General features: G+C 46.7%; 1 protein-coding gene across 1 annotated transcript in view; it reads right to left on the minus strand.

Moving 5' to 3' along the window:
- The window catches only part of GABBR2 (gamma-aminobutyric acid type B receptor subunit 2), a 371,768-nt gene that overhangs the window by 250,224 nt on the left and 97,899 nt on the right, over positions 1-23,645 (minus strand). Inside the window, exon 2 of the mRNA XM_040238757.1 lies at positions 2,420-2,557. Within this exon, the coding sequence (XP_040094691.1) occupies positions 2,420-2,557 (138 nt within the window). The remainder of the gene's footprint in view (positions 1-2,419; positions 2,558-23,645) is intronic.

Consider the following 23,645-nt stretch of genomic DNA (forward strand, 5'->3'; position numbering starts at 1 on the left):
AGGGGAAAGGAGGAAAAGAATTTCCAGCGCGGCTACTTTAGATAGTGCAATAAGGAAAGGCTTCCTAGAAGAGGCAGCATTTAATCTGGATCTCTGAGATTGGATCGGTCTTGGCATATAGGTCACGGGAGCATGGGATATTTCAGGTGGTGGGAACAGCGTTTCAGGAAAGACAAGGAACACTATGAAGTGGGGGTATTCAAGTGGATATTCAACTCTGGGAGCAGCAGAAGGCGGGGCAGGGGTGTCGACAACAATAAAGCAAGAAACCCTTATTGCTGAGGGCATGCCGGGGCACAGGTCTAACCCCTGTTTAATAGCTTGGCCCACCCAGCAGCCCTGTGAGGCCCACCTTCTTACTGCTCTGCTGCACACGGGGAAGGCTGAGGTTCAGAGAGGCAGCGCCTGGCACAACCAGCAGGAGTCCGGCGAGCTCCTGGGAGCTGGGGAGAGGCTGCTCAAGGACAGAGAAGGTTCTTGACTCCACTAAGGTCTCCAGGCTGTCTGCAGCACCACAGACAGGTGCCCCCCGGGAAGCCAGGGGCCCTCGGCACACTTGAACCGCGCTGGGTCCCATCATGTGGCTAGGTTTGCACCAGAGCACGCTGAGCTGCTTTCCCAGCCTCAGCCACGCTTGCATCCGCCCACATTCAGCGTGGCCTGCTCCGGCCACAGTGAATGACTCACTGCTCTCCAAGCCCACGTTCCTTCCCACCTCCCGCTTTTGCCCACCCAGTTTCCTCTGCCAGCAGCGCTCTCCTCCACGTCTCCAGCTGTCCAACGCCCTCTCCTCCCTCGCAGCCAGTTCCACGTCACCTCCCCTGAGAAGCCCTCCTGAACCCAGGGCTGGCTGAGTGGGTGGCTCTCCCTTGGGACCCCACCCTTCCCTTGTCACAGCTCTGTCACTGCTGCCTCCCTCCCCTCTGGGCCACCAGCTTGGGGCTCTACCCTTAGCACCCCATACACCCAGGGCTGGACTCACAGAGGACTTTAATCACCATGAACAGAATGAAACCAGACCTCCCTGGGGATTGGCTCCTGCCCACCCCTTCATTCTCATTCTCACCACCCTGACTCCCCACCCACCACTCCCACACTCCAGCCCCAGTGACCTCTTGGCTGTTCCCCCAACAAGCCAGGTTCGTTCTCCTCACAGGCTGTCTGCATTTGCTATTACATCCTGACTTCATCCAACCAACCCCTTCTCGCCCTTCAGGTCTAAGCTCCTCCAAGGGGCCTTTCCTGTCGAGGAAACAGCCCCTGTTTATCCCCTCACCCTGTTTACCTCTATTCTAGCTGTTTCCTTACCCCAATCTTATTTCAAGGGTCAAACTGCCTGAGTTTAAATCTTGACTGTATTATCTATGAGTTGTGGGTCCTTGGGCAAGTTATTTAGCCTCTGTGTGCCTCGGTCTCCTTATCCATAAAATGGAATACTAATAGTACTGACAGCATAGAGCAGTTATAGTGAGTAAATCAGTTAATGAAAATACAGACTCAGAACGGTGTCTGATATGTTGTAAGTCCAACATACATACTATGCAAGTATTGCTCTTAGTATTATTACTACTTACTTGTTTATTTGCTTACTGCCTGCCTCCCTCCTAGAATGCAAGCTCTGAAAGGGTAGGAACCATGCCTGTCCTGTCCAACACTATATCCTCAGTGTCTACCCAAATTCCAGGCACATGGTAAGTTGTATTATATTTGTTGAGTGGAGGAATGGATGGTGGATGGATGGATGAAGCAAAGAAATAAAACATGTGCCTGGGCCACCACTCATCCTAGGTTCGCATTTTTTATATTTTTCTCTCACATTCCAAATAAGAGTTAGCACCGGTGATTTTCACCTGCAACAGACCATATAGTCACTGGTGGAACATCTGACTGTATAACATTTGCCAGTGTAAAGAGTGAGTAACAGCCAAAACCGCCAGGAAAGGCTTAACCAAGGAGAAAGGCAGCCTTAGCAGACCAGATAATTTCAGTGGGGAAAGGAGGTCTGGATCACCTGGTTAAGGAAATAGCTAGAGCAGGACTCTGAGGCCTGAAGGTCTCGGGTGTACTTAAGGAAAGGTGGGTTGTACATGGAGTGAGTGGCAGGGATAGAAGATGAGACTGGAAAGGAGGACTAGCTGGATGTCGATGCCCCTGAAAGTCGTGCTAGGGAGTCACTGATATATCTCAAACACACAGTGATGGTGTCAGGGCTACCCTTGAGAGACCCACTGTGTTGGCCAGGACAGGACAGAGAATCAGGCCAGGAGGTGAGGACAGTGGGAGGCTGTGCAATCATCCAGAAAAGAGCAGGGGAGGCCCCCTGGCAATTTAAGAACCATCTTGGGCAAGGAACCATTCCTGAGAAAGACGAGTGACCAGTCAAAGACAGCTCCCCCACCAAAGGTGGCCCAGACCTTACCTGTACCAGATTCCAGCCTTGGAGGGACTCTGCGATGATGGACGTAACAGACGGACAGACTCCTCCAAACACCATCAAGTGGTTCGGCCCGTATTTTATTGCATCGTAGAAGGCTTTCAACCCTTTCGCATTGTCACACTGGGGAGCAACACACAGAAAGAGAAGCCAAAATTAGAAACAGCTTTTCCCAGGGACAGGGGCCCTATGGTGCATTCACACAAACAGAATTCCCTCATGGGAAACCTGGGTATCAGTTCTCCCGTTGTGAGGCCTCTCTTTAAGCCAGTCTTGAGCCCATACTGTGAACACAATGAGGTGTGGTCTCAGTACCCCTCTTCCTGCTTCTCCCTCTGAGCACCCTCCAAATCTAGGACCTTAGGCTCCTAGCTATCTCCCTTCAGACCACACTGAGGAAAGGGCCCCAGAACTCCTCAACCTGGGCCTCTCCCATCACAGTCATCTGTATTTTAAAAGAAGATAAATCCATACCCACTAGGATGGCTATTATCAAAAAAGCAGAAAACAATAAATATTGGCAAGGATGTGGAGAAATTGAAATCTTTGTGCATTGCTGGTAGGAATATAAAATGGTGCAGCTCCTACAGAAAACAATACTGCAGTTCTCCAAAACAGAATTCAACAGAATTATTACAGGATCCAGCATTCTGCTTCTGGGTATATACCCCAAAGAACTGAAAGCAGGGACTCAAAGAGATATTTGTATATCCATGTTCACAGCAGCATTGTTTACAGTAGCTGAAAAGTGTAAACAACCCAAATATTCATCAAGAGATGAATGGATGAACAAACTGTGATTTACACAAACAATGGAGTATTCTTCCATCTTAAAAAAGGAAGGGAATTCTGACACATGCTAAAACGTGGATGAAACTTGAAGGCATTATGCTAAGTGAAATAAGCCAGACACAACTGGGCAAATGTAAGATTCCTCTTAGATGAGGTAACTATAATAGTCAAATTCACAAAGATAGTTACCAGGGGCTAGAGGAGGGGGAAATGGGGAGGGTAGTGTTTAATGAGTTCCGTTTCAGTTTGGGATGATGGAAACATTCTAGAAATGGATGGGGGGTGATAGTTGCACAACAGTGTGAATATACTTGATGTCACTGAACTGTACACCTAAAAATAAAGTGGCATTTTTTAATGTTATATATATTTTATCACAATAAAAAAGGAGGAGGAGCATGAGATGAATCTAAGTGGAAGAATTCATTCAGCAGATACTTGCCAAGCACCACTCTGTGTTCAGCCCAGGGCTGGAGGAGGAACAAGCAGAGAAACTTGGACACAGCCCCTGCCAAGGAGCTCACATGTAAGAGAGGAAAGCAGATCCTGGTGGCCCGCTATGGAAATGAACCAGGACAAATGTCATTAGATGTTGGGAGTCAACATCTGACTCCCTCCTCTCCACCTCCTTCTCTCTCATCCAGTCGAGTGGCTGTCTCTCCCTGGACAGAGGGATTGGCTACGAACTGGGTTTCTTGCTCCCCTGAGACCCAGTTAAGCCTGTTCATCACCTCACAGTCTGAGGCTTCTTTGTCAAACATAAGTTAGTCCTTTTTACTCTGCTGCTTTCTGTGCACTTAGAACCCAAACTCCTATCAGAATATAATTCTCAAAAGGTTAAAAACATAATTCTTATGAAAATCAATAGTGGGTACACATCAACCTTTTATTTAACTCATTAATAAAGGGAATCTGCTGGACAACAAAGTGGATTCAAAAGAAAATTTGAGATAGGGATTTTTTATAGGGAATGGAAAAACAAGAAGTAAGATTGCTAAATTAGATACAAAACTGGTTAATGTCCCATGGGGCAATAAAGCTATCACTTTTAGGGACAGAAAAAGAAATTATTGAAAACCAGCACATCTTACCAGTTTTAGAGAATTGTAAGATGTCTGGGCCTTAAATTTCACTCTCCTCCCCATCAGATAACCCTAAAGCAGGGCTGTTAGAAAATGCTCTAACTGGGTTATATAATCACTATTTTGTATTACTGACTATAGTTTGGTATGATATTCTTCACCCTCCTTAACATAATGGATGCAAGAAGCCACAAGATCTAGCCCTACCTCCCACTCTGACCTGATTTCCCTCCACTCTCCCCTTGCTCACCAAGTACAGCCTCACCAGCCTCCTTCTTGATCCTGGAAAGGAAAAGCAATTTCTTCCTGCCTCTGGGCCTTGGCACTTGCTTTTTACTTTGACGAGAATAATATTTGCTTGGTTCTCAGCATGGCTCACTCCTCGTCATTCAAGTCTCAGCTTAGCCGTCACCTCCTCAAGGAAGTCTCCACTGTTGCCTTACCGGAAATAGTCCCCACCTCCAGTCACTCTCTAACGTGCCATCCTATTTAATGCTATGATGTAGTTCCTAAAATTATCTGAAGTCATCTTTTCTACTTTTGTTTGTCTGTATGTTCACTGTCCCTTAATTAAAAAGAAGCCACCTGAGGACAAGGCTTTCGGTCATTGTTTCCGGCCCTGTCTCCCCAGGATTTACCCAGGGGCCTCCCTACGGACTCAGGAAGGGTCTGCTGGCTGCCTGCGGGGCCCAGTGGCTTCCTCCCTGCGTCTGTTTCCTCCCCTTCTTCCTACTTCCACGTATCTCTCCCTAGTGTTGTCTTCCTATCCATTCTGTGTCTTCCTTCCTCCCTTCGCTGCCCCTGCCTGCCCCTCAAAGTGGGACCGTGAAGAGGGACCAGCATGGCGTAGTGTCTGTTGCTCTCTCCTCGTCTGTTTGAGAGACTCTGGACTGAGAGCCACAGTGGGTGTCAACAGTGATAGAAACATGAGTCTAACGTGGTTCCTGGCCTCAGAGGCCTCACTGTCCAGTGAGATAAGGGTACGGGTGGCCCCAGTAGGGGGTGGACAGGGCTCAGTGCTGGGGCAGAGGCACCGTGGGGGATGCCTGAGTGGGCTCCGGAGGCTGGGTGCTTAAGACCTAGGATGAGGACAGAGTGGCCTAGGCTAAGGTTAAAGAGCACTCTGAACATCAGCCTAGAGTATGGACAGTACTCTGGAAAGGTTCAGGAAATGATTAAATTTGAAAATTTTAATTTAATTAAAATTTTTTTTAGCTACCTGGCTTCCTAGGTGGCACTAGTGGTAAAGAACCTGCCTGCCAATGCAGAAGACTTAAGAGATGTGGGTTAGATCCCTGGGTGGGAAGATCCCCTGGAGGAGGGCATGGCAACCCACTCCAGTAGTCTTGCCTGGAGAGTCCCAGGGACAGAGGAGCCTGGCAGGCTACAGTCCATAGGGTCGCAAAGGGTTGGCCACGACTGAAGTGGCTTAGCAGGCATAAAATTAGCCAAGCTAATTTTTCTTCTTGCCAAGAAAGAGAGAAGGAGAGAAAGATGGGAAGGAAGGAAGAAGGAAGGAGGGAGATCAGGAGGAAGAAAGATGAAATTCTTGTTGTTTCTTGGGGCCCTCTAATAATTGTTCCTGTTCCTTGATTGAAAGCAACACTTCCCTTCGTGGGCAGAGCACAGGCAGATATAACAGAGCAGTTCATGTTTTAATTGTTTCTAACATGATTTACTGAATCATTTTCCATTTTAATACATTCCTATAATGACTTTAGCTTGCTTTCTAATCTGTACTAATGACAATGATGATACAGTACCATAAGATTTATAATCAAAGTTGCATTAAAATAATATTAGCAACAATGAACTTATTAATACCTGTTTGTTCAGCAAACATTTCCCCAGTACCAAGTCCCTGCAAGACTCTTCATTAATAATGATGTCCTGGCTTCTCACAAACAGATACCTTCTGAATACGTCAACTCAAAAATCTGAGCATATTTGGCCACAGGTATTCGAGCTGCAAAAGTTCATCTGACTCAGTTTTCACCAAGCTGTGTGGGGGGCAGAATTCTGGCTCCCATGACATCCATAGTCTTACTTTCAGGAATCTGTTATGTTTTGTGGCAAATGGGACTTTGAAGATGTGATTAAGGTTACTGATCAGCTGACCCTAAAGTGTTACCCAGGTGGCCCAGTGTATCCACACAAGCCCTGAAAAGCAGAGATTTTTTTGGCTGACAGCAGAGGGGTAATCAGAGATTCAAAGCATGAGATGTACTTGACGTGCTGTTGTTGGCTCGAAGTTGAATTCTGCCAATAACCTGAATAGTCGGGCCTCCAGAACCCAGTCCAGCTAACAACTTGATTTGGCCTTGGGAAGCTCTGAGCAGAGGGTTCAGCAGAGTCATTCAGGCCTGGACTTATGGACCATGGACTGTGAGACAATGTGTGGTTGTGGTGTTTAAATTTGTGGACATTTGTTGCAACATCAATAGAAAACTAATGTAGTGAGGTAAAATGAGAAAAATTAGAATAATATAGCAAGATTTTCCTTAATGTTAAATGTACTCCATTTAGACAACTATCCTTAGTTTAAAGATCCTTTGTGGTTTGTATAGTGTTGAAATGTGTTTCTGTTATAAAACTGCAGATAGTAGCAGGATTTTGTTTTTAATTTCCTAATGTGGCAAAATAACATATTTTCTAACCTATGTACATTTCTGCTCCATGCTCCCCTGGGACCCAGTCTCTTTAGCCTTTACTGGAGTGCAAGATCCAAATGTGGAGGCATTGCCAACCCAACACCCTCATTTTCAGATACAGACAATGAGGACTAGAGCAGTGAAAAGACTTGTCCACTGTCCTTTCAGGATTACAGGAGATATTTCAGGACCCCCAGTTCAGAGCTTTCTCAATAGACTAGAGAACTCAGCTCAGTGGGTGAAGGGAAGGGAAGTCAGCAGCATTCTAGAAAGGACCACTCCCCTCAGGGCAGTGCTAGGAGCCCAAGCCTCTTCCTGATCAGCACACCTGCCCTGACGTGGGAGAAATACCCTACTGGGCACCAAGTAAGAAAGAAACGGAGAGAAGGATGGGAAGGAAGGAAGACGGGTGCTTCTCCAGCTCCCTGAGAGAGTAACAACGTAAAAATCACATGCGTCTACTTGTCCCATTTGATGGCTAATGTCACTCCCCCTCATTTCTAATACTGTCTCTTCTGAGCTGACATGGTTAGTGTCCCCAATAGATGGGCTCTCCAGTTGACCAAAGCTGAGTCTCTGTGGCTGGACCAGCATGGAGGTTTTCACATTCAGAACATCAGGGGCCTGTGATCCAGCAGAGATGGGGCCTCACGTTCACTTCAACCAGCAGTTTTCCATTATCTGTTCTATATACAGCATCATGGGGCCATATAATACTTAAATTTGAAAAGAGGATTTCATGGAGAGCCACAAAAAGAGGTTTGAAAACCCAAAGGAGATGACCCCAGAGGTCCTTGCCTGTGTATGTCTCTGGCTCAGGGAAGTGCGGGTGGGTGCCCTGCAGGCGAGCCTGAATGAGCCTGTACTTGAGCACACACTACAAGCCTCTCACTGAAAGTTCATCCACTGCACATCAGTTTGCCCGATGATCAATTCGCCAAACCACTGCGGGATTTCTCTAAACTTGAGTTTCTCAAGGGATTCCTTGCAGACACTTCACATGGCTATTTCACAAGGATTGTCCTTGAGGCGCAAGTGAAAGTCAATTTCCACTGTATTTCACATTTCAGTTCTTCCTAAATGCTGTACTTGGAGATGTTCCCCTAATCCCTGTATATTACTGTCCTCTTCTTGCGGGGTCCAGACCTCCCCCTCCATGAGCCAGGAAAAACACTGAAGCTTTTCTATTCCCCACTTAAGGTGTCTGTCAGATGGCTTTTAGTGAACTGGTCACTGGGCAAAACCATCATTCTGAGAAATTATTTATGGCATGTTGTCTTTGAGCAATCTGGCTTTTGAAGAATTGCTCTCAGAGCCCCTGTAAGGGGGTCCTTGTGTCCTCTAAGAAAGCTACAGACTTTATCATGTTCTCTTACTTTCCCCTCCTCCCCTACTAGGGATCCCTCCCCTCGCCCCTCCCCTCCTTCCCCTCTGCAGGGTATTCTGACAGTCAGCACAGGCACACCTGACTGGCAGATAGGGAGCTAAATCCACCAGACTTCACGTTCTCTTGCAATAGTTTAAGGCTAAATGACCAGCTACAGCCTCTGATCTGCAGTCTTACCTCTTGGCTCTGGCACATGGGAGGTCCTCAACCTCACCCCACTCCCTCCCTCCCTTCTTTCCGTCAGGATTTCCACCCCCTTGCCTTCCACTGACTGCAAATCTCCAGGAGCTCATAGTCACTACCTCCAAACTCCCTTCCCGTTTCACTTCCAAAGGGTTCTCCTCCCCTGCCAAGATGGACTTGTCACAGAAAAATGATAATGGACATGTACAAGCTCTTAAAATTCAGCACCTATACGTGGCAATAGATCCAAAAGCCATGAAAATCTTTTTTTTTTTAATGAAAAAGTAGAACTCTAGAATAAAATCCATTTTCATTTAAATCTCATTTTTAAAGAATTAAAATACTTTTTTGACTGAAAAATTTCAAAGAAATGTTGCTGAGAGTTAAAATGTAGAAACGCCAAGAAAATGTCAGAGTTAATAACGACCAATTTCAGAGTTAATGTAAAAGCTAATGTGTCCAGCTCATGCCCCCGGTACAAAGTCGTCCTCTGTGCATCCTGCTCCTGGAGTGGTCAGCATCTGCTTACATTCCTCCAGTACCAGGGGTCTCACTACCTCGCCAGGGAGCTACTTTGCCTTAGGACAGCTCCTCTTCTTATAAGTTCTTATGCTAGTCTTGAAATCACCCTGCTTTTGCATCCACCATTCCAGCTTCTCATTCTAGAGCAAAGGTCAGCAAACTTTTCCTGTAAGTGGCCAGGCAATTTTTCGGCTCTGTGGGCTACATGGTCTCTGTTGCAACTTCTCGACCCTTTGGAGCAGGAAAGCAGCCACAGACAATATGTAAATGAATGAACACAGGTGCAATCCCATAAACTTTTATTTACAAAACAGGAAGCAGGTGGATTTGGACCACTGACTGCAGTTTGCTTACCCCTGCTCTAGAATCTCACAGAACATGTGCAGTCCTCCACCCCCACGAGAGCCCTTCAGATAATTAAACTCAGCCAGCTTGCCTCCAGGAGATGCTTTCAGGCCAAATGACTTTAAGTTCTTCTCCCATCCAAGTAATAATCAGGCCCAATCCTGCTTGGCTTCCGAGATCAGATGAGATCGGGTATGTTCAGGGGGATATGGCTGTAGACCCTTAGCTCTTCTAAACATCTCTGAATGATATGATTTCACATCCTTCTCGTCTATGTACATCCTCAGGAATGCCTTCAGAGGACAGATATTTCTAGGGAAGCACCCCAAATACCTCCATCTGCCCTGCACAGGAAAGCAACATGAGCTAATGTGTATTGTGTACTCACTCTGTGTCAAGCATGGTAATAAGAACTTCATATAAATTATCCTATTCATTCCTCACAGTATTATATAAAGTAGGTACTATTATTATTTCCATCTCAAATAGAAGGAAATGGAGGTTCAGAGGAGTTTAAAAATTTGCCCCAGGTCAAAAATGGTAAGAATTACATCTCTGCTGCTGCTAAGTCACTTCAATCATGTCCGACTCTGTGCGACCCCATAGACGGCAGACCACCAGGCTCCCCCGTCCCTGGGATTCTCCAGGCAAGAACACTGGAGTGGGTTGCCATTTCCTTCTCCAATGCATGAAAGTGAAAAGTGAAAATGAAGTCGCTCGGTCGTGTGCGACTCCCAGCAAACCCATGGACTGCAGCCGGCAGTGTCATTTCAGAGCCCTGTTTTATTTTAAATAAGAATTTATTATGAAATATTTCACTCATAGGAAAGAATATATATACACATATAACTTATACAAAGCATGAAAAATAGTGATGTGAACATACAGTATGCCCAACACCCAGCTTATGCTGAAGCCCCTGGTGCCTACCCTGCCCATATTCCTCTTCACAAGGAAGAACCCCTAGTCTGAATTTTGTGTTTATCCTTCCTTGGTTTTCTTTATCATATGTATGTTTCCCAAACACTGTATTATTTAATTTCACTTGTTTTAAGTCTATATGCAAATGGAATCATGCCTGAAACATGCTTTTATAGCATCACATCACGTTTGTGAGATTTCTATTGTTGAATAAAGCTGAAGTTCATTCATTTTGACAGCTGTGTAGTATTCCATTGTGTGAACATGCCATGGTTTATTTGTTAATTTCTTTGTTGATGGATACTTGGGTTGTTTCCAGAGTTTTATTTAGTTGCTGTTGTAAACAAGACAGCTAAACATTTCTGTGTCTCCTGCCACACATATGTAGAGCTTCTCTAAGGTATAAACCCAGAAATGGAATCACTTGTTCACAGTATTTCCCACATTTTGTCAATGTGATTTTATCCATTTACACCTCCACCAGCAGCATTTGAGATATCTCATTACTCCACATCCTCACTGACTTTAGTTTTTGCCAGTCCTATGGGCATTTGACATGTCAGTTCAATGCGTATGTTCCTGATTGTTGAAGAGGATAAGTCGCTTTTTCATATGTTTGTGTTTCTACTTCCTCTTTTGGACTGGTGACTTTGCCTACTTTTCTGTTGGATTGTTTGTCTTTTCCTTATTGATTTGATTAGAGGATACCTAGCCACAATTACTAAAACAAATGAAATGGTGTCCTCCCACATTCTGAGCACAGATTTCTATTAATGTAGCCTCAGACCACAGGCCCTATTTCACACAGCGTTTGCTATCAGTGAAAATCACTAAATCAGCATGCATAATCTTGGTAAGAAAACACCTATGAACCGTTCTTAGAAAGAAAAAAACAAAAAAAAAAATAAAGGAGGAAGGAAGGAAGGAACTACTACAAAAAGAATCAAAGTAGAGATCTCAGGAAAGGAGGGCTTGTGATAAAAAGGAGTGACTGTGAGTGATGGACCCATTTAACATGAAACAATGTAAAGATAATAACGTAACATAAAATTCAGAATGTGGAGGAGGGAAAAGAAGTGATGAGATTGCTAATTTCCTCTCCTTCCATATAAGGACTGTAATGGGTACCATCTAAGGCAGAAAACTCCAGTTTAAAAGCCAAGACTCTAACCTCACTGCTCCTCATAATCTTTTATTACCCTCATATATTTTAAAAACAAATAATTTCTATAGTGAAGAAAAATTGTTTAATGTTGAGCAATTCCTTCTGCTTTACGCTTCCTTATTTTCTTGTTAAATTCAGATTAATAAAATTTAACAGTAACATCACATAACATGATCTTTTTATAAAAGTGTTTCTGTCCATCTTTCTGCTATAACATCTGCATGGAGAGATGTCTGGACTAGAAGTCATCTCAAGTTAAAGATGGTGAGTGAGTTTTTAAAAATTCTCCTCTTTGTTCTTACTTCTTTTACTTGAATTTTGAAAGCACATATTTTTTATAGACAGAAATTCATTTTTAAAAAGGTAGGCTTTTCACACTCCAAGATGATTTCTCAATCATTTGAGTTCATCTCTTTCTGTTCTTCTGTGATTGACTTTCTGAGCCAAAGCACAGGAACTAACATTTATTATTGTTAAACCATGTTTAAAAATTAGCCCAGCACCAATGCCAACCAGAATCCAAAACACTGTATTATTTTTTCCTTGACATTAATTCATTCAAACATTTCCTGAGCATCCACTAAGTGCTAAGAGAAACGAGTAAGTCCCTGTGACATGTAATTCCTTGAATAGAGTAGTTACTCAAGAAACATTTGCTGACATATTAAATCTGGAAATAAGAATGGTAATAATAGCATGGCAATCTCCATAAAGCATTTTTGTTCCAGACACTATTATAATTTTTTAATATTTATTAACTCAATCCTCCCCAACAACACTATGAAGCATGTCCTGTTATTTTCCATATTTTAATAGATGAAGAAACTGAGGGTCAGAGAAGTAAATAATTTGTCCAAAGCTTTACACAGGGAGTAAGAAGCAGAGCTGGGACTCTGTCCTCCCTGGACGCACAGCAACAGTCCACTCCCCAGTCTCCCTTGCAACTAGGTGTGACCACTGAGTTTTGGGCAATGGGATGCGAGCAAAGGGGATGCGTGCTATGCCCAGGACTGGCATAGAAAGCCTTCCCACAGGTGCTCTGTGCTCTTTCCATCCACAGTGTGAGTGGGGAAGACACCAAGGACCTAGACCTCCCAACCCCAAATCCTTATGCCCACCATGGAGGGGCACCACGGCTGCCACAGAAACCATCAGAAGGCGGGCAGCCTCCCAGGTGACAGGCTCTGGGAGCAGTGCCTGCAGCACACGACTCACTCTTCGCAGGTAATCCCAACCCACAGCAGCGGAACAGATGCTCACCATCATTTCTGGTCAGCACAAGACTCAGCTATGGGCAATCTTGAGCCCCCGTGGTCTGGCTGAGACTTCCTCAGAGCTGCACCATTGACTGAGTCTCTTTCTAACCACCTCTCCTTCCTTCCCCTTCTCCTTTCAGAGGTGGCAGACCTGCCCACACTCTGAAGGCTTGCTTGGCCTTTCCCTGCTCTGCCCCTTTCTTTCATGAGCATTCCTCCCAAAGCACCTCTAACTTTGGGCGTCTGCTTCCCAGAGGACCCAACCAATACACCCTCTGACCTGCACTTGACTATAATATGAGCAAGAAATCACCTTACGGCATTAACGGCTGGAATTCAGGGGTGTTTTTTACTGTATTGACCAGTAACATTCTTAACCACCTGCTAGAAGAAGGATGAAATGCAAGGAAATCAACACACCTGGGAAATTATTACAGCAAGGCGAAAAGAATTTGGAGACAAAAAAAAAAATATTAGGGGAAAAGGTAGAAAGAAATTATTCTGTACAGTTAAAATTTGTGACCTTTCATTCAGAACACTGACGTCAATCCAAAATTCAAGGGACATGACCAGATATAACTCAGATTTGCTGCACTGGGCGGTCTTCATCCCCTCTGTCCCTCCTGTGCCCACAAAGGGCCTGGCTCCAGACAGGTGTTTAGTATGTACTGGCTGGACAAAATTACTGTTGCATGGCGGATACAAGCCCTGCTGGTGGATGCAGCCTGAAATAAAAGTAACCATAGCCGTAGCTCTGTCCCAAAGAGCTTATTAACTCCAGCCATCTTGAGTTTTTCACACTCCTTCCCCAGGGTGATGGACAGACCATCTGCTTCTATAAGTCTCCAGAGAGCCAGACTGTCCATCTTGGATACTGAGAAAAACTGGCATTTCTGTATTCTCCCTGAAGCTGTCACTCAGAATTCCTGGCTGGCTGCAGACTGTGTTATTTGAGGATGATGGAGTCGCAGCACACATCTCTCCTCTGCACTGGGAAAGCCAATTACCCAATTTACAAAATATTTTTCAAAGACTGGTAGATACCAGTTCTGTTTTCTAATTAGCTGTCAATAAGTACTCCCCACTCCCACAAACGCAGGTGTGACATTTTTAACAGTCACGGTCAAGAACACAAAGCATATGCGGGCTGCTTGTCAGGAGGGTTGGGGGTGCTCCCGCTGCAGGTATGCACAAATATCACACGTTGTCAGCCCTTGCCCTGGGGATGGAGACCTGGTCACCTGCTGAAGAGGGACCACACTCCAGCTATGTGCTGCCAAGCCTTCTCCACCCCTTTCTACCCCACATACACCTCTGCAGCGTGCTCTTCTGAGGGGTGAACTGCTCCAGTATTTGCTGAGGGCTTGGGCTAGATACAGGGTAAGACATGGTCCTTGTCCTCAGGGGACTTATCGTCTAGAGGAGGTACAGGAGTAACTTCACAGAATGTAGTAAGAGGTGTAGTGGAGGTTTTGAACACTCATTCGTCCCATTCACACTCATGGGATAGTGATTTAGAGCCAGACCTGTGACAGGTGATGGGGACACAGGAAAGGTTACATAGTCTTGGCCATGATGGAGCTCTCGCTTCACTGGGGAGAGAAGACTGAAACAAAAGGCCACAACACAAGGCAGGATAAAAGTGGGAACTATGGTAGAGTCACAAGTCATGCAAAAAGAAGGGAATGGTCGAATCACAGTGAGATATTCCACCAAGACATCTTGGAGGAGGTGGCATTTGAGCTGAGCCTTGGAAGATAAGGAAGAGAGTGAGGTGGTGGGAGGGCACCCTGGGCCTAGGTGCCAGCATAAGCGAAGTCTCAGAGTAGGAAACGCATACAGAAGTGAGTACTCACTTCTGGGGCGGGAGCACAGGGTGGAGAAGGGAGGTGGCAGGGGACGCGTGGGTCAGATGCACGAGCGGGGTCAGTCCGGCTGGTCCCTGGGCAGCCGTGAACACCAGGCAGGGTGCACTCTTTCTTCTCCAAGCAGCAGGAGTCACCGCAGAAGTTTAAATAGGGGAATGCCAGGATGGAGGCTGTGCTGTACTCAGATAACTCTGGCAGCTGGGGTAGAGGGGAAAGCACTGACGGGGAAGAGGGTGACCAGCTGGCAGGTGGGAGCAACGGTCAAGGTGTGAGGCTTGATGAGCAACTTGGCCCCACACTCTGGAAAGGACATGAGTCCAAGTGGGGTTCACCTCCCAGAGGCCCATTAACTAAGGAGACTGGAGGCTTGGGTTTGACAAGTACATGATGTCAATGGGACTCGGTCAAACGGGTCACCTTAATTGCCTCCTTAATGGGAGGCTCAGTAATGGGGAAGACCAATGAGGAAAGACACCAAAGAGAGAATAAAGCCAGGTATGTCAGGCACCGGACGTGGGCTTGATGAGGGCCCCAGGCCCCTGTGACCACCTCTTCACCTGGGCATCACTTATAAAACAAGAAGGTTGAGTGAGCAGGTTTATCAGTCGGGAGAGGCTAGGCTCTGCTGTAGCAACAAATACCCCCAAATCTCAATGGAGCATCCCAGGAAAAATTTGGTTTTTTTCTTAGCAAGGGGGAGCTTGACACACCCTAGTCACTCAGGGGCCCAAGTTTATGGAACAATTGCCATCTTCAATGCTGCTTGTTGCCAAGAGAGAAGGAAAAGGAAAACTTTGGAGAGAGTCAACCAGCAATTAAATGGAACTCACTGGCCAGACTTGGCCCCATCCAAGTACAAGGAACACGAGGCACAACTTGGCCAGCAGAGGAGGGGAACTAGCTGTTAGGGAACTACAAGCGGCTGCCACAGTCAGTCTCACAGATCCTCCCTGCCCTAACTGTCTGTGTTTTGGTTTATGCATCAGATCTTCATTCAATGTATACATATCCGCTAACATTTCTTTAGCACTGACCTATGTATTGGGTACTAAGCATAGATTCTGCATATCCATCATCTCTTTTTCTTTTTATAATGTATCTCATTTAATACTTGCAATGCCTCTATGAGATGGATACCATTTCAGACATACCTGGCTTTATTGAGCTTCGATTTATTGTGCTTTGCAGATGTTGTATGTGTGTGTGTGTGTGTGTTTAACAAATTCAAAGTTTGTGGCAACTCTGTGTTGAGAAATCTATCAGTGCCATTTTTCTAACAACATTTGCCCACATCATGTCTCTGTGCCACATTCTGGTAATTCTCATGACATTGCAAACCCTCTACCAACAAAAAGATTTGACCCACTGAAAGCTCAGAGGAGGGTTAGCATTTTTTAGCAATAAAGTATATTTAAATTAAGATATGTGATTTTTTTTTAGACACAAGGCTACTGAACACTTAATAGACTCTGGTATAGTGTAAACATCACTTTTATACACATTGGGAAATAAAGAAATTTGTGTGATTTGCTTTATTGTGACATTTGCTTTATTATGGTGTCCTCAAACCAAATATACAATATCTCCAAGGTTTGCCTATATTGTCCCCAGTTAACAGAGGTGAAAACAGGTTCTGGGAGCTTAACTGACAAGCTCAATGTCACACTACTAGTAAATCATGAAGCCAAAACTCAAATCCTGAGAATCACACTCCAAACCCTAACTCTCATCTCTTACAATCTGAGCTGTCCAGAGATGGGGTAAAATGTCTCATAAAGCACTGGGTTGCCTGTCACTGTGGGCATGCTGACAGAGGCCTGCAGAAGGATGTTCAAGAAAAGGTAATTTCACTGAGTAAAGGAATAGATCCAGTCCTGGATTTTCAAGAGGAGAGGCAAGGAAACAGGAGAATTGGGCTAAGTCTTGGGAACAACAAGTGGCATTCTGAGTTGGAGCACTCTGTAGATGAAAAAAAGGAGAGGTGGAATTGGAAAGGGAGGTTGGGGTAGCCATGGTGGGCCTTGAGCTGGACACTGGGGAGTTTTTCCTTTGGTTTGGTTGTTTAATGATTTTAACCGTTTTTCAAGTGACAACTCAGTGGCATTAAGTGCACTCATCATGTCGTATAACCATGACCACTATCTATCTCCAGAACTTCTTCATCCTCCCAAACAGAAAAACTGTACTTATTAAACCCCAGGGAGTTCTTAAAAGGGCTTAAAACTTGATAATGACATCTTCAGAGCTCAGATGGTGATGACACCCTCAGGTGGAGAGGACAAGCCTGACTGCCATTTGAAGGACTGTACTTGAGGGAAGAAAGGCTGGACAAGGGGCTGGGTGATGAAACCAGCACAGGGGTCCAGGTGCAAACGGCAGGAACCGAAGACAAGGCAGCCAGAGGCGCAGAGGCACGTGGTCAGATTTGGAATTACAAGAAGGGAAACCTCAGAGGAAAAGGCGAGGCCTAGTTTTCTCCAGGGGCCCTGGGAGTCCTGGGCCACCAAACACTAGGGCCGAGGAGCGAGGAAGGGGCCACCACTGAGTCTCACGCTGGACTGGACACGGGGAGCCACTGGCTGGCTGCGGGCTGCGGGCTCCACCGTCTTTCCCAGGGAAGGTACATCCCCAGGCTGGACAGTCCTTCCTGGGACAAGAGCCAGCGCTGTCCCTGTGGCTCCTCAGAGGTCTGCAGCCTGACATGGACCCTGATTATACTCAGACACTCACCAGGTGCCGGAATGGAAATGAAGGGCGACTGCAGGAAGGGTGGGCTTGTCGCCCCCATCACTGCCAGCCACACTCATACCTCAAGGCAGCCCGCCCGCGTCAGCGGCAGCTCAGCTGGAGTTAATTAAACGCCTCTCTTGTCCTCCCGCTGGGGACACAGAGGTTACTCCCTCCCCTGATGGATGAGGGATGGTCTCTGTCCCATATCATCACAGCCAGGGGACCCTACGCAAGGGAACTTCCAATCCCTCAGCCCTGTCACAAATCCTTCCACCTCTCTGCCATGCGGGCTCCTGTGAGCACCCGGCTTCAGAAACCTTTTTGAGAAGCAACTTTCCCAAGAGCCCACAACTCGGGCCTGCTCCCCCAGCTCCCATCCCCTCCTCCACCTGACCCCTGACACAGGCTGACCTCACTTGGAAGCTGACTTCAGGGGACCTTGCTGCATGAGCAACCATGGCCCTCCCCGTCCCAAAAGCCTGCTCTCAGGCCCCACCTATTCCACCTTTCCAGGTCTCTATCCCCAGAACCCATGCTGCTCCCCGCCCCCATGGCTGAGCTTCTGCTAAGTGGTCCCCAAGCCCATCACAGCACTGCCCACCCAGGTGGCATTGCATAGGGCTGCCCCAGACCCCAAGGGATGGGACGCACCACCTGCCTAGAGACTGGCAGTGTGGTGTCACTTGAAATCTAGTTAGAGAGACAGACCCCAAAATAGATGCCTCTGAGTGTTGAGAGGGGAGCAGGAAGGCTCCAGGAGGAGGCCGCCTGGTGGGGGCGGGGGTCTCCTGTGGCTCTTGGGGCAGCTGAGTGTAGTGCACTTCAGAGTATGATCCACTCTGAGGGAGCCCCTTCACAGGACCCCTTGCCTGGGGAGCTGGCAAAGCTCCAAGAGCAGCAGCCTTGGGAAGGCCAAGGGGAGGTGCAGACCCTCAGAGGGCAACCTGGCCCAATCCTCACATCCCTGCACCTCTCTTCTTTGTAAAACAGGGAAGTGATGCTGGGAAGGCCTAACCCTAGGGCCCTTCCAGTGCTAAACAGGACGAATGCCTGAGAGCCCTTGGATAGCCGTCAATGCTGCTCTGATTCAGTCTGATGCACTAGGCATTTGCTGAGCACCTTCCATGAGCCAAGCTCTGTGCCAGGCTCTGGGCAAAGGAAGCCAGTTAGAACACATCCTCAAAGAGTTCACTGGCTAGGGGAGACGAGAGAGGAGCGAAGGAGTACAGGCTGGGAAATCACACCATGAAAGGGACAGCAGACAGTGTGGGGCCTAGAAAAGGCCATTGAATCCAGCACCAGCAATCAGGGTAGGCTTCGTGCAGGAGGAGGCACTTATGCTGAGCCTCTGTACATAAGAAGAAATTAGCTAGACAGAGAGGGTAGAAGAGAGTGGCCTACAGTGACAGGAACATTCATTCATTCATTCTACAAGAATATTTACCTTTAAAAAAATTAATTTATTTATTTTAATAAGAGGCTAATTACTTTACAACATTGTAGTGGTTTTTGCCATACACTGACATGAATCAGCCATGGGTGTACATGTGTCTCTCATCCTGAAACCCCCTCCCACCTCCCTCCCCATCCCATCCCTCAGGGTTGTCCCAGTGCACTGGCTTTGAATGCCCAGTTTCATGCCTCGAATTTGGACTGGTGATCTATTTCACATATGGTAATGTACATGTCTCAATGCTATTCTCTCAAATCATCCCACCCTCACCTTCTCCCACAGAGTCCAAAAGTCAGTTTTTAATATCTGTGTCTCTTTTGCAGTCTCGCATATAGGGTCATCGTTACCATCTTTCTAAATTCCATATATATGCATTAATATGTTGTATTGGTGTTTTTCTTTCTGATTTACTTCACTTTGTATAATAGGCACCAGTTTCATCCACCTCATTATAATCGATTCAAATGCATTCTTTTTAATAGCTGAGTAATATTCCATTGTGTATATATACCACAGCTTTCTTATCCATTCATCTGCTTATGGACATCTAAGTTGCTTCCATGTTCTGGCTATTATAAACAGTGCTGCGATGAACATTGGGGTACACGTGTCTCTTTCAATTCTGGTTTCCTCAGTGTGTATACCCACCCAGCAGTGCGATTGCTGGGTCGTAGGGCAGTTCTATTTCCAGTTTTTTTAAGCAATCTGCACACTGTTCTCCATAGTGGCTGTACTAGTTTGCATTCCCACCAACAGTATAAGAGGATTCCCTTTTTTCCACAACCTTTCCAGCATTTATTGTTTGTAGACTTTTTGATAGCAGCCATTCTGACCGGTGTGACATGGTACCTCATCGTGGTTTTGATTTGCATTTTTCTGATAATGAGTGATGTTGAGCATCTTTTCATGTGTTTGTTAGCTAACTGTATGTCTTCTTTGGAGAAATGTCTGTTTAGTTCTTTGGCCCATTGTTTGACTGGGTCATTTATATTTCTGGTATTGAGCTGCATGAGCTGTTAGTATATTTTTGAGATTAATTCTTTGTCAGTTGCTTCATTTGCTATTATTTTCTCCCATTCTGAAGGCTGTCTTTTCACCTTGCTTATAGTTTACTTCATTGTGCAGAAGCTTGTTAAGTTTAATTAGGTCCCATTTGTTTATTTTTGCTTTTATTTCCATTACTCTGGGAGGTGGGTCATAGAGGATCCTAATTATTTGAGCACTCACTACATGTCAGGCACTGTGATAGGGCAAAGACACAGCAGGGAGCAGAAGCTCCCCCCTGGAGAGCCTCCATTCCAGTGTGGGAAGGGGGGAATAATGAATAGGGTAAGTAAAAGGCCAGCAAAATTTATAGAGTAAAGTGATAAGCAAAATGCGCTGTCTATGATGAGTGTTAAAAGGAAAAACACAGTGGGGAAAAGACCGTTTGGGGTGGTGGTGGGAAAACTAGGAGCTTTCGGCAATGATTGACACCCAAAACAGGGCACAGGGAGGCCGAGAATGGAGAGGCAGTGAAGGAGTGTGGGAGATACCTGGGAGGGCAGCTGTCGGGCAGAAGACAGCAGAGCTGACCCCGGAGAGCACCATGGAGAATCACTAATAGAAATCATGATTAGCATCAAACCACAGCCATTGGCTACCGTTCCCTGATGTACATCTGAAGGTCAAAGCAATTAAGAAGTGTAATGATTTGGGAAAAACGCCCCTCCAAACTTCAGAAGAATCCAAACCCTGCCAATGAAAACAGCCACTCAGAATCTCAGAATCTGAGGGGTTGAGAATTCCCTATATGGCCACACCCCAATCTGGTGTGACCCGCCAGGTACAGAGCAGCACAGAGGCAATGGGAACACAGGTGGGAGAAGTGCTGAGCTGGAAGACGCAGCGCACTGGAAGCGGTGCCTCTGGTTGGCCCAGCCCCCACCCTCTAGTCCAACTTGTAGGTGGGGACCACTGGGCAAGTCTCAACCCTCCTACCCTTCTTATAAAACAGGCCTGGGGAGCCTCCCGCCTTCACGTGGCAGAGGCCCGATCAGGCTGGACAGCACTTGTGGTCCCTGGAAGCATACACATGTTGAAGGGCCCCTGTTGCTACTCATACCCAGACCCAAGGGCAGAGCCTGCCCCAGGCTGAAGACTGAGCTCTTGTTGGTTTGCCATTTGCTGGGTGACCTTGGGTTGGGTCCCTCCTGTCTCTTGGCTTCAAGATCTTCATCCCAGGACAGCCTCTGGCCTCTTCGAGCTCCAAGGTTCTGTGAGGTTTCTTATATACAGTAGTTTGTTATCTCTAGAGTGAGTCCTGCCAGAACCACCCCCTAAAACTGGGCCAAGTTCTAACCATGACGGGACTCCCACCCAGATACAGAGTAAGGCAAAGTTGCCCGTGGCCTGCCCACCACCCCCTCCTCAGGACTGCTCCACACACACCTGTCACAGCCTCCTGGGCCCTTTCCCAGGTCGAGGGCAGATAAAAATTACTTTCATAAATCCTGCAAACAGAATAGGAGGATTTCTCAGGGCTTATTCATTCTCAGGCAGAAAAAAAATTATGATTATTTTTTCCCAGAGTAGCAGCCTTGCTGTGAAATTCTTACTTTGTTTTCTTTAACAGATCCTTCCTGAGCCTTGAAAAATTATTTAAATGGGTTTTCTCAAAAATTTTAAAAAACAAGCAGAATGAGAAATAAACCAGACAAAAAAAGGACAAATATTACATGATTCACTTAGATGAGGTACCTAGAGCAGTCAGCATAGCAATGGCACTAGTGATAAAAAAAGAAAAAAAAAAACCCGATTGACAACGCAGGAGACATAAGAGACCAGGGTTCAAGCCTTGGGTCGGGAAGATCCCCTGGGGAAGGATGAAGCAACCCACTCCAGCATTCTTGCCTGGAGAATCCCATGGACGAGGAGCCTGGCAAGCTGCAGTCCATAAGGTCACAAAGAGTTGGATATACCTGAAGCAACTGAACACCAGCACAGAGAGTCAACTTCACAGCAAGGGAAAAGTAGAAGAGTGGTTTTCTGGAGCTCAGGGAGGGAGGAAAGTGGAATTACTGTTAAATGTACATGGAGTTTCCATTTGGGAAGATGGAGAAGTTCTGAAGATGGATGGTGTCGATGGCTGCACACGTGAACGTACTTAATGCCACTAAACGGACACCTGAAAACCGGTGAAAATGGTAAATTTGATATTATGTATATTAAAAAAAATAAGCAGGAAGATCAATAATATCTTCCCTAGGACAGGTCTCATGGCCTCACTGGGCCTCAATTTCCTAATCTGTGAAATGGAAGAGAAATCCACTCCTCCCTACTCTCTGAGCCTCAGGATAGAGAGAAGCCACCACCCCTTTTTCAAATGATACTTTACAAAGACCCTAAAGAGAAGTCAAAATGGACCGAAATAATGACTAGCTAGAAGCACAAAATGGCCTCGTGTCTAGAGGGGAGACTCACAAGCTCTCGGAGCCTGGAGGCCTCCGTACCCGGCTCCCCTCCGCCTTCTCTCCATAAGGGAAGCAGAGGGGGGTGAAGGAAGTTGCCCAGGGCTCACAGTGAGCCACTGAGCGAGATGGGCCAGACCCTCCTTCCAGACCCCATGCTCTCCTCAGCCGGCAACAGACCCCAACTCCTCAGACTGCATGCGGCTTCTGCCATGACAGCCATGTCCACACTCTCTGGGCCTGGCCAAGCCCAGCGCATCTTGCTTCCTCCCAGAAGCCTTCACTGGGTGAGACACCCTTCCTGCAGGTTGACCCAGCATCCTCTGGGGTGGAACAGCCCAGGGCAGCCCCTGAAGTGTGGCTTTCTAAGGGTGGGGCTACTCCTACACCTCTGCAGCGTAATGGTCAGGCGTCCAGCCCTGGAACGAGGTACCCAGGTTCAAATCTCCCATTTAATAGCCTACTGACCTTGAACCAATTCTTTAGTCTTTCTGGGCATCCATTTCCTCCCCTGTAAATGAGGATAACATGTCTACTGCATACAGATGTTGTGAGGGTTAAACTGGTTAATTCAAAGCCCTTGGAAGAGTGCCTGCTACCTACTGAATGCCTGATAAGTGTTAGCTGTTCTGTGTACTCTCCTCAGGAGCCTGCCAGCCCTGGCATGCATGGCACACAGGAGTTCTGGGAACATTTGCTGAGCCATGCTGGGCAATGAAAGGAGTCATGCAGCCTTGGAGGTGGGCCCTGGCTTGTGAGTTTCCTTCTGAAGCTTCACATTAAACAGCAATGGAGACCCCAGGAAGTGCCTGCCCTTCCAGTCCCTCACAAGCCCCTCAACTCACCATCTAATTCCTCTACCAGCCTGACCTAGCCCCAGTCCTGCTGTGGAAGGAGCGGGTGGTATGATCACGATAGGCACCATACGGGGACCCACGCCTCTCTACTTTGGGCCAATCTGTTGACATGACAACCAGGCTTCCTGACCCTGATGCCCAGTCTCCATCCTTGGGTTCTGCCAAAAACATCCTTCACTGGCTGCCTTGCTGGTTGGAGCCCTTTCCCCACACAGCAGCGGGTTTGGGACATCATACCAGGCATCCCCACCCATGATGGAAATGAAGCTGGCAGCTCTGCTCCCCAGAGTCCCAAAGTAGGGCTTAAGGAGGCACAGAGGGAGAAGCGGACCCCCTGTCCAAGCTTTCCAGGAAATCCTCAACCAGGAGTGGAGAGAGACCCACCCCATGCAGTTCTCAGTCTGCAGGTCCTCACACTTTAGGGAACGGCAGGAAGTCTTCTGAGTCGAGCTCTGCTTTCTACTGTTGGGGAACCCAAGGAGTATGGCTTGTCTGAGATCACAAAGCGCACCCCACCTCCTGCTGGCCCCGGATTCCCTGTACCCCGTCA

The sequence above is a fragment of the Oryx dammah genome, unplaced genomic scaffold (assembly GCF_014754425.2).
Source record: "Oryx dammah isolate SB20612 unplaced genomic scaffold, SCBI_Odam_1.1 HiC_scaffold_1, whole genome shotgun sequence".
Taxonomy (NCBI): Eukaryota; Metazoa; Chordata; class Mammalia; order Artiodactyla; family Bovidae; genus Oryx; species Oryx dammah.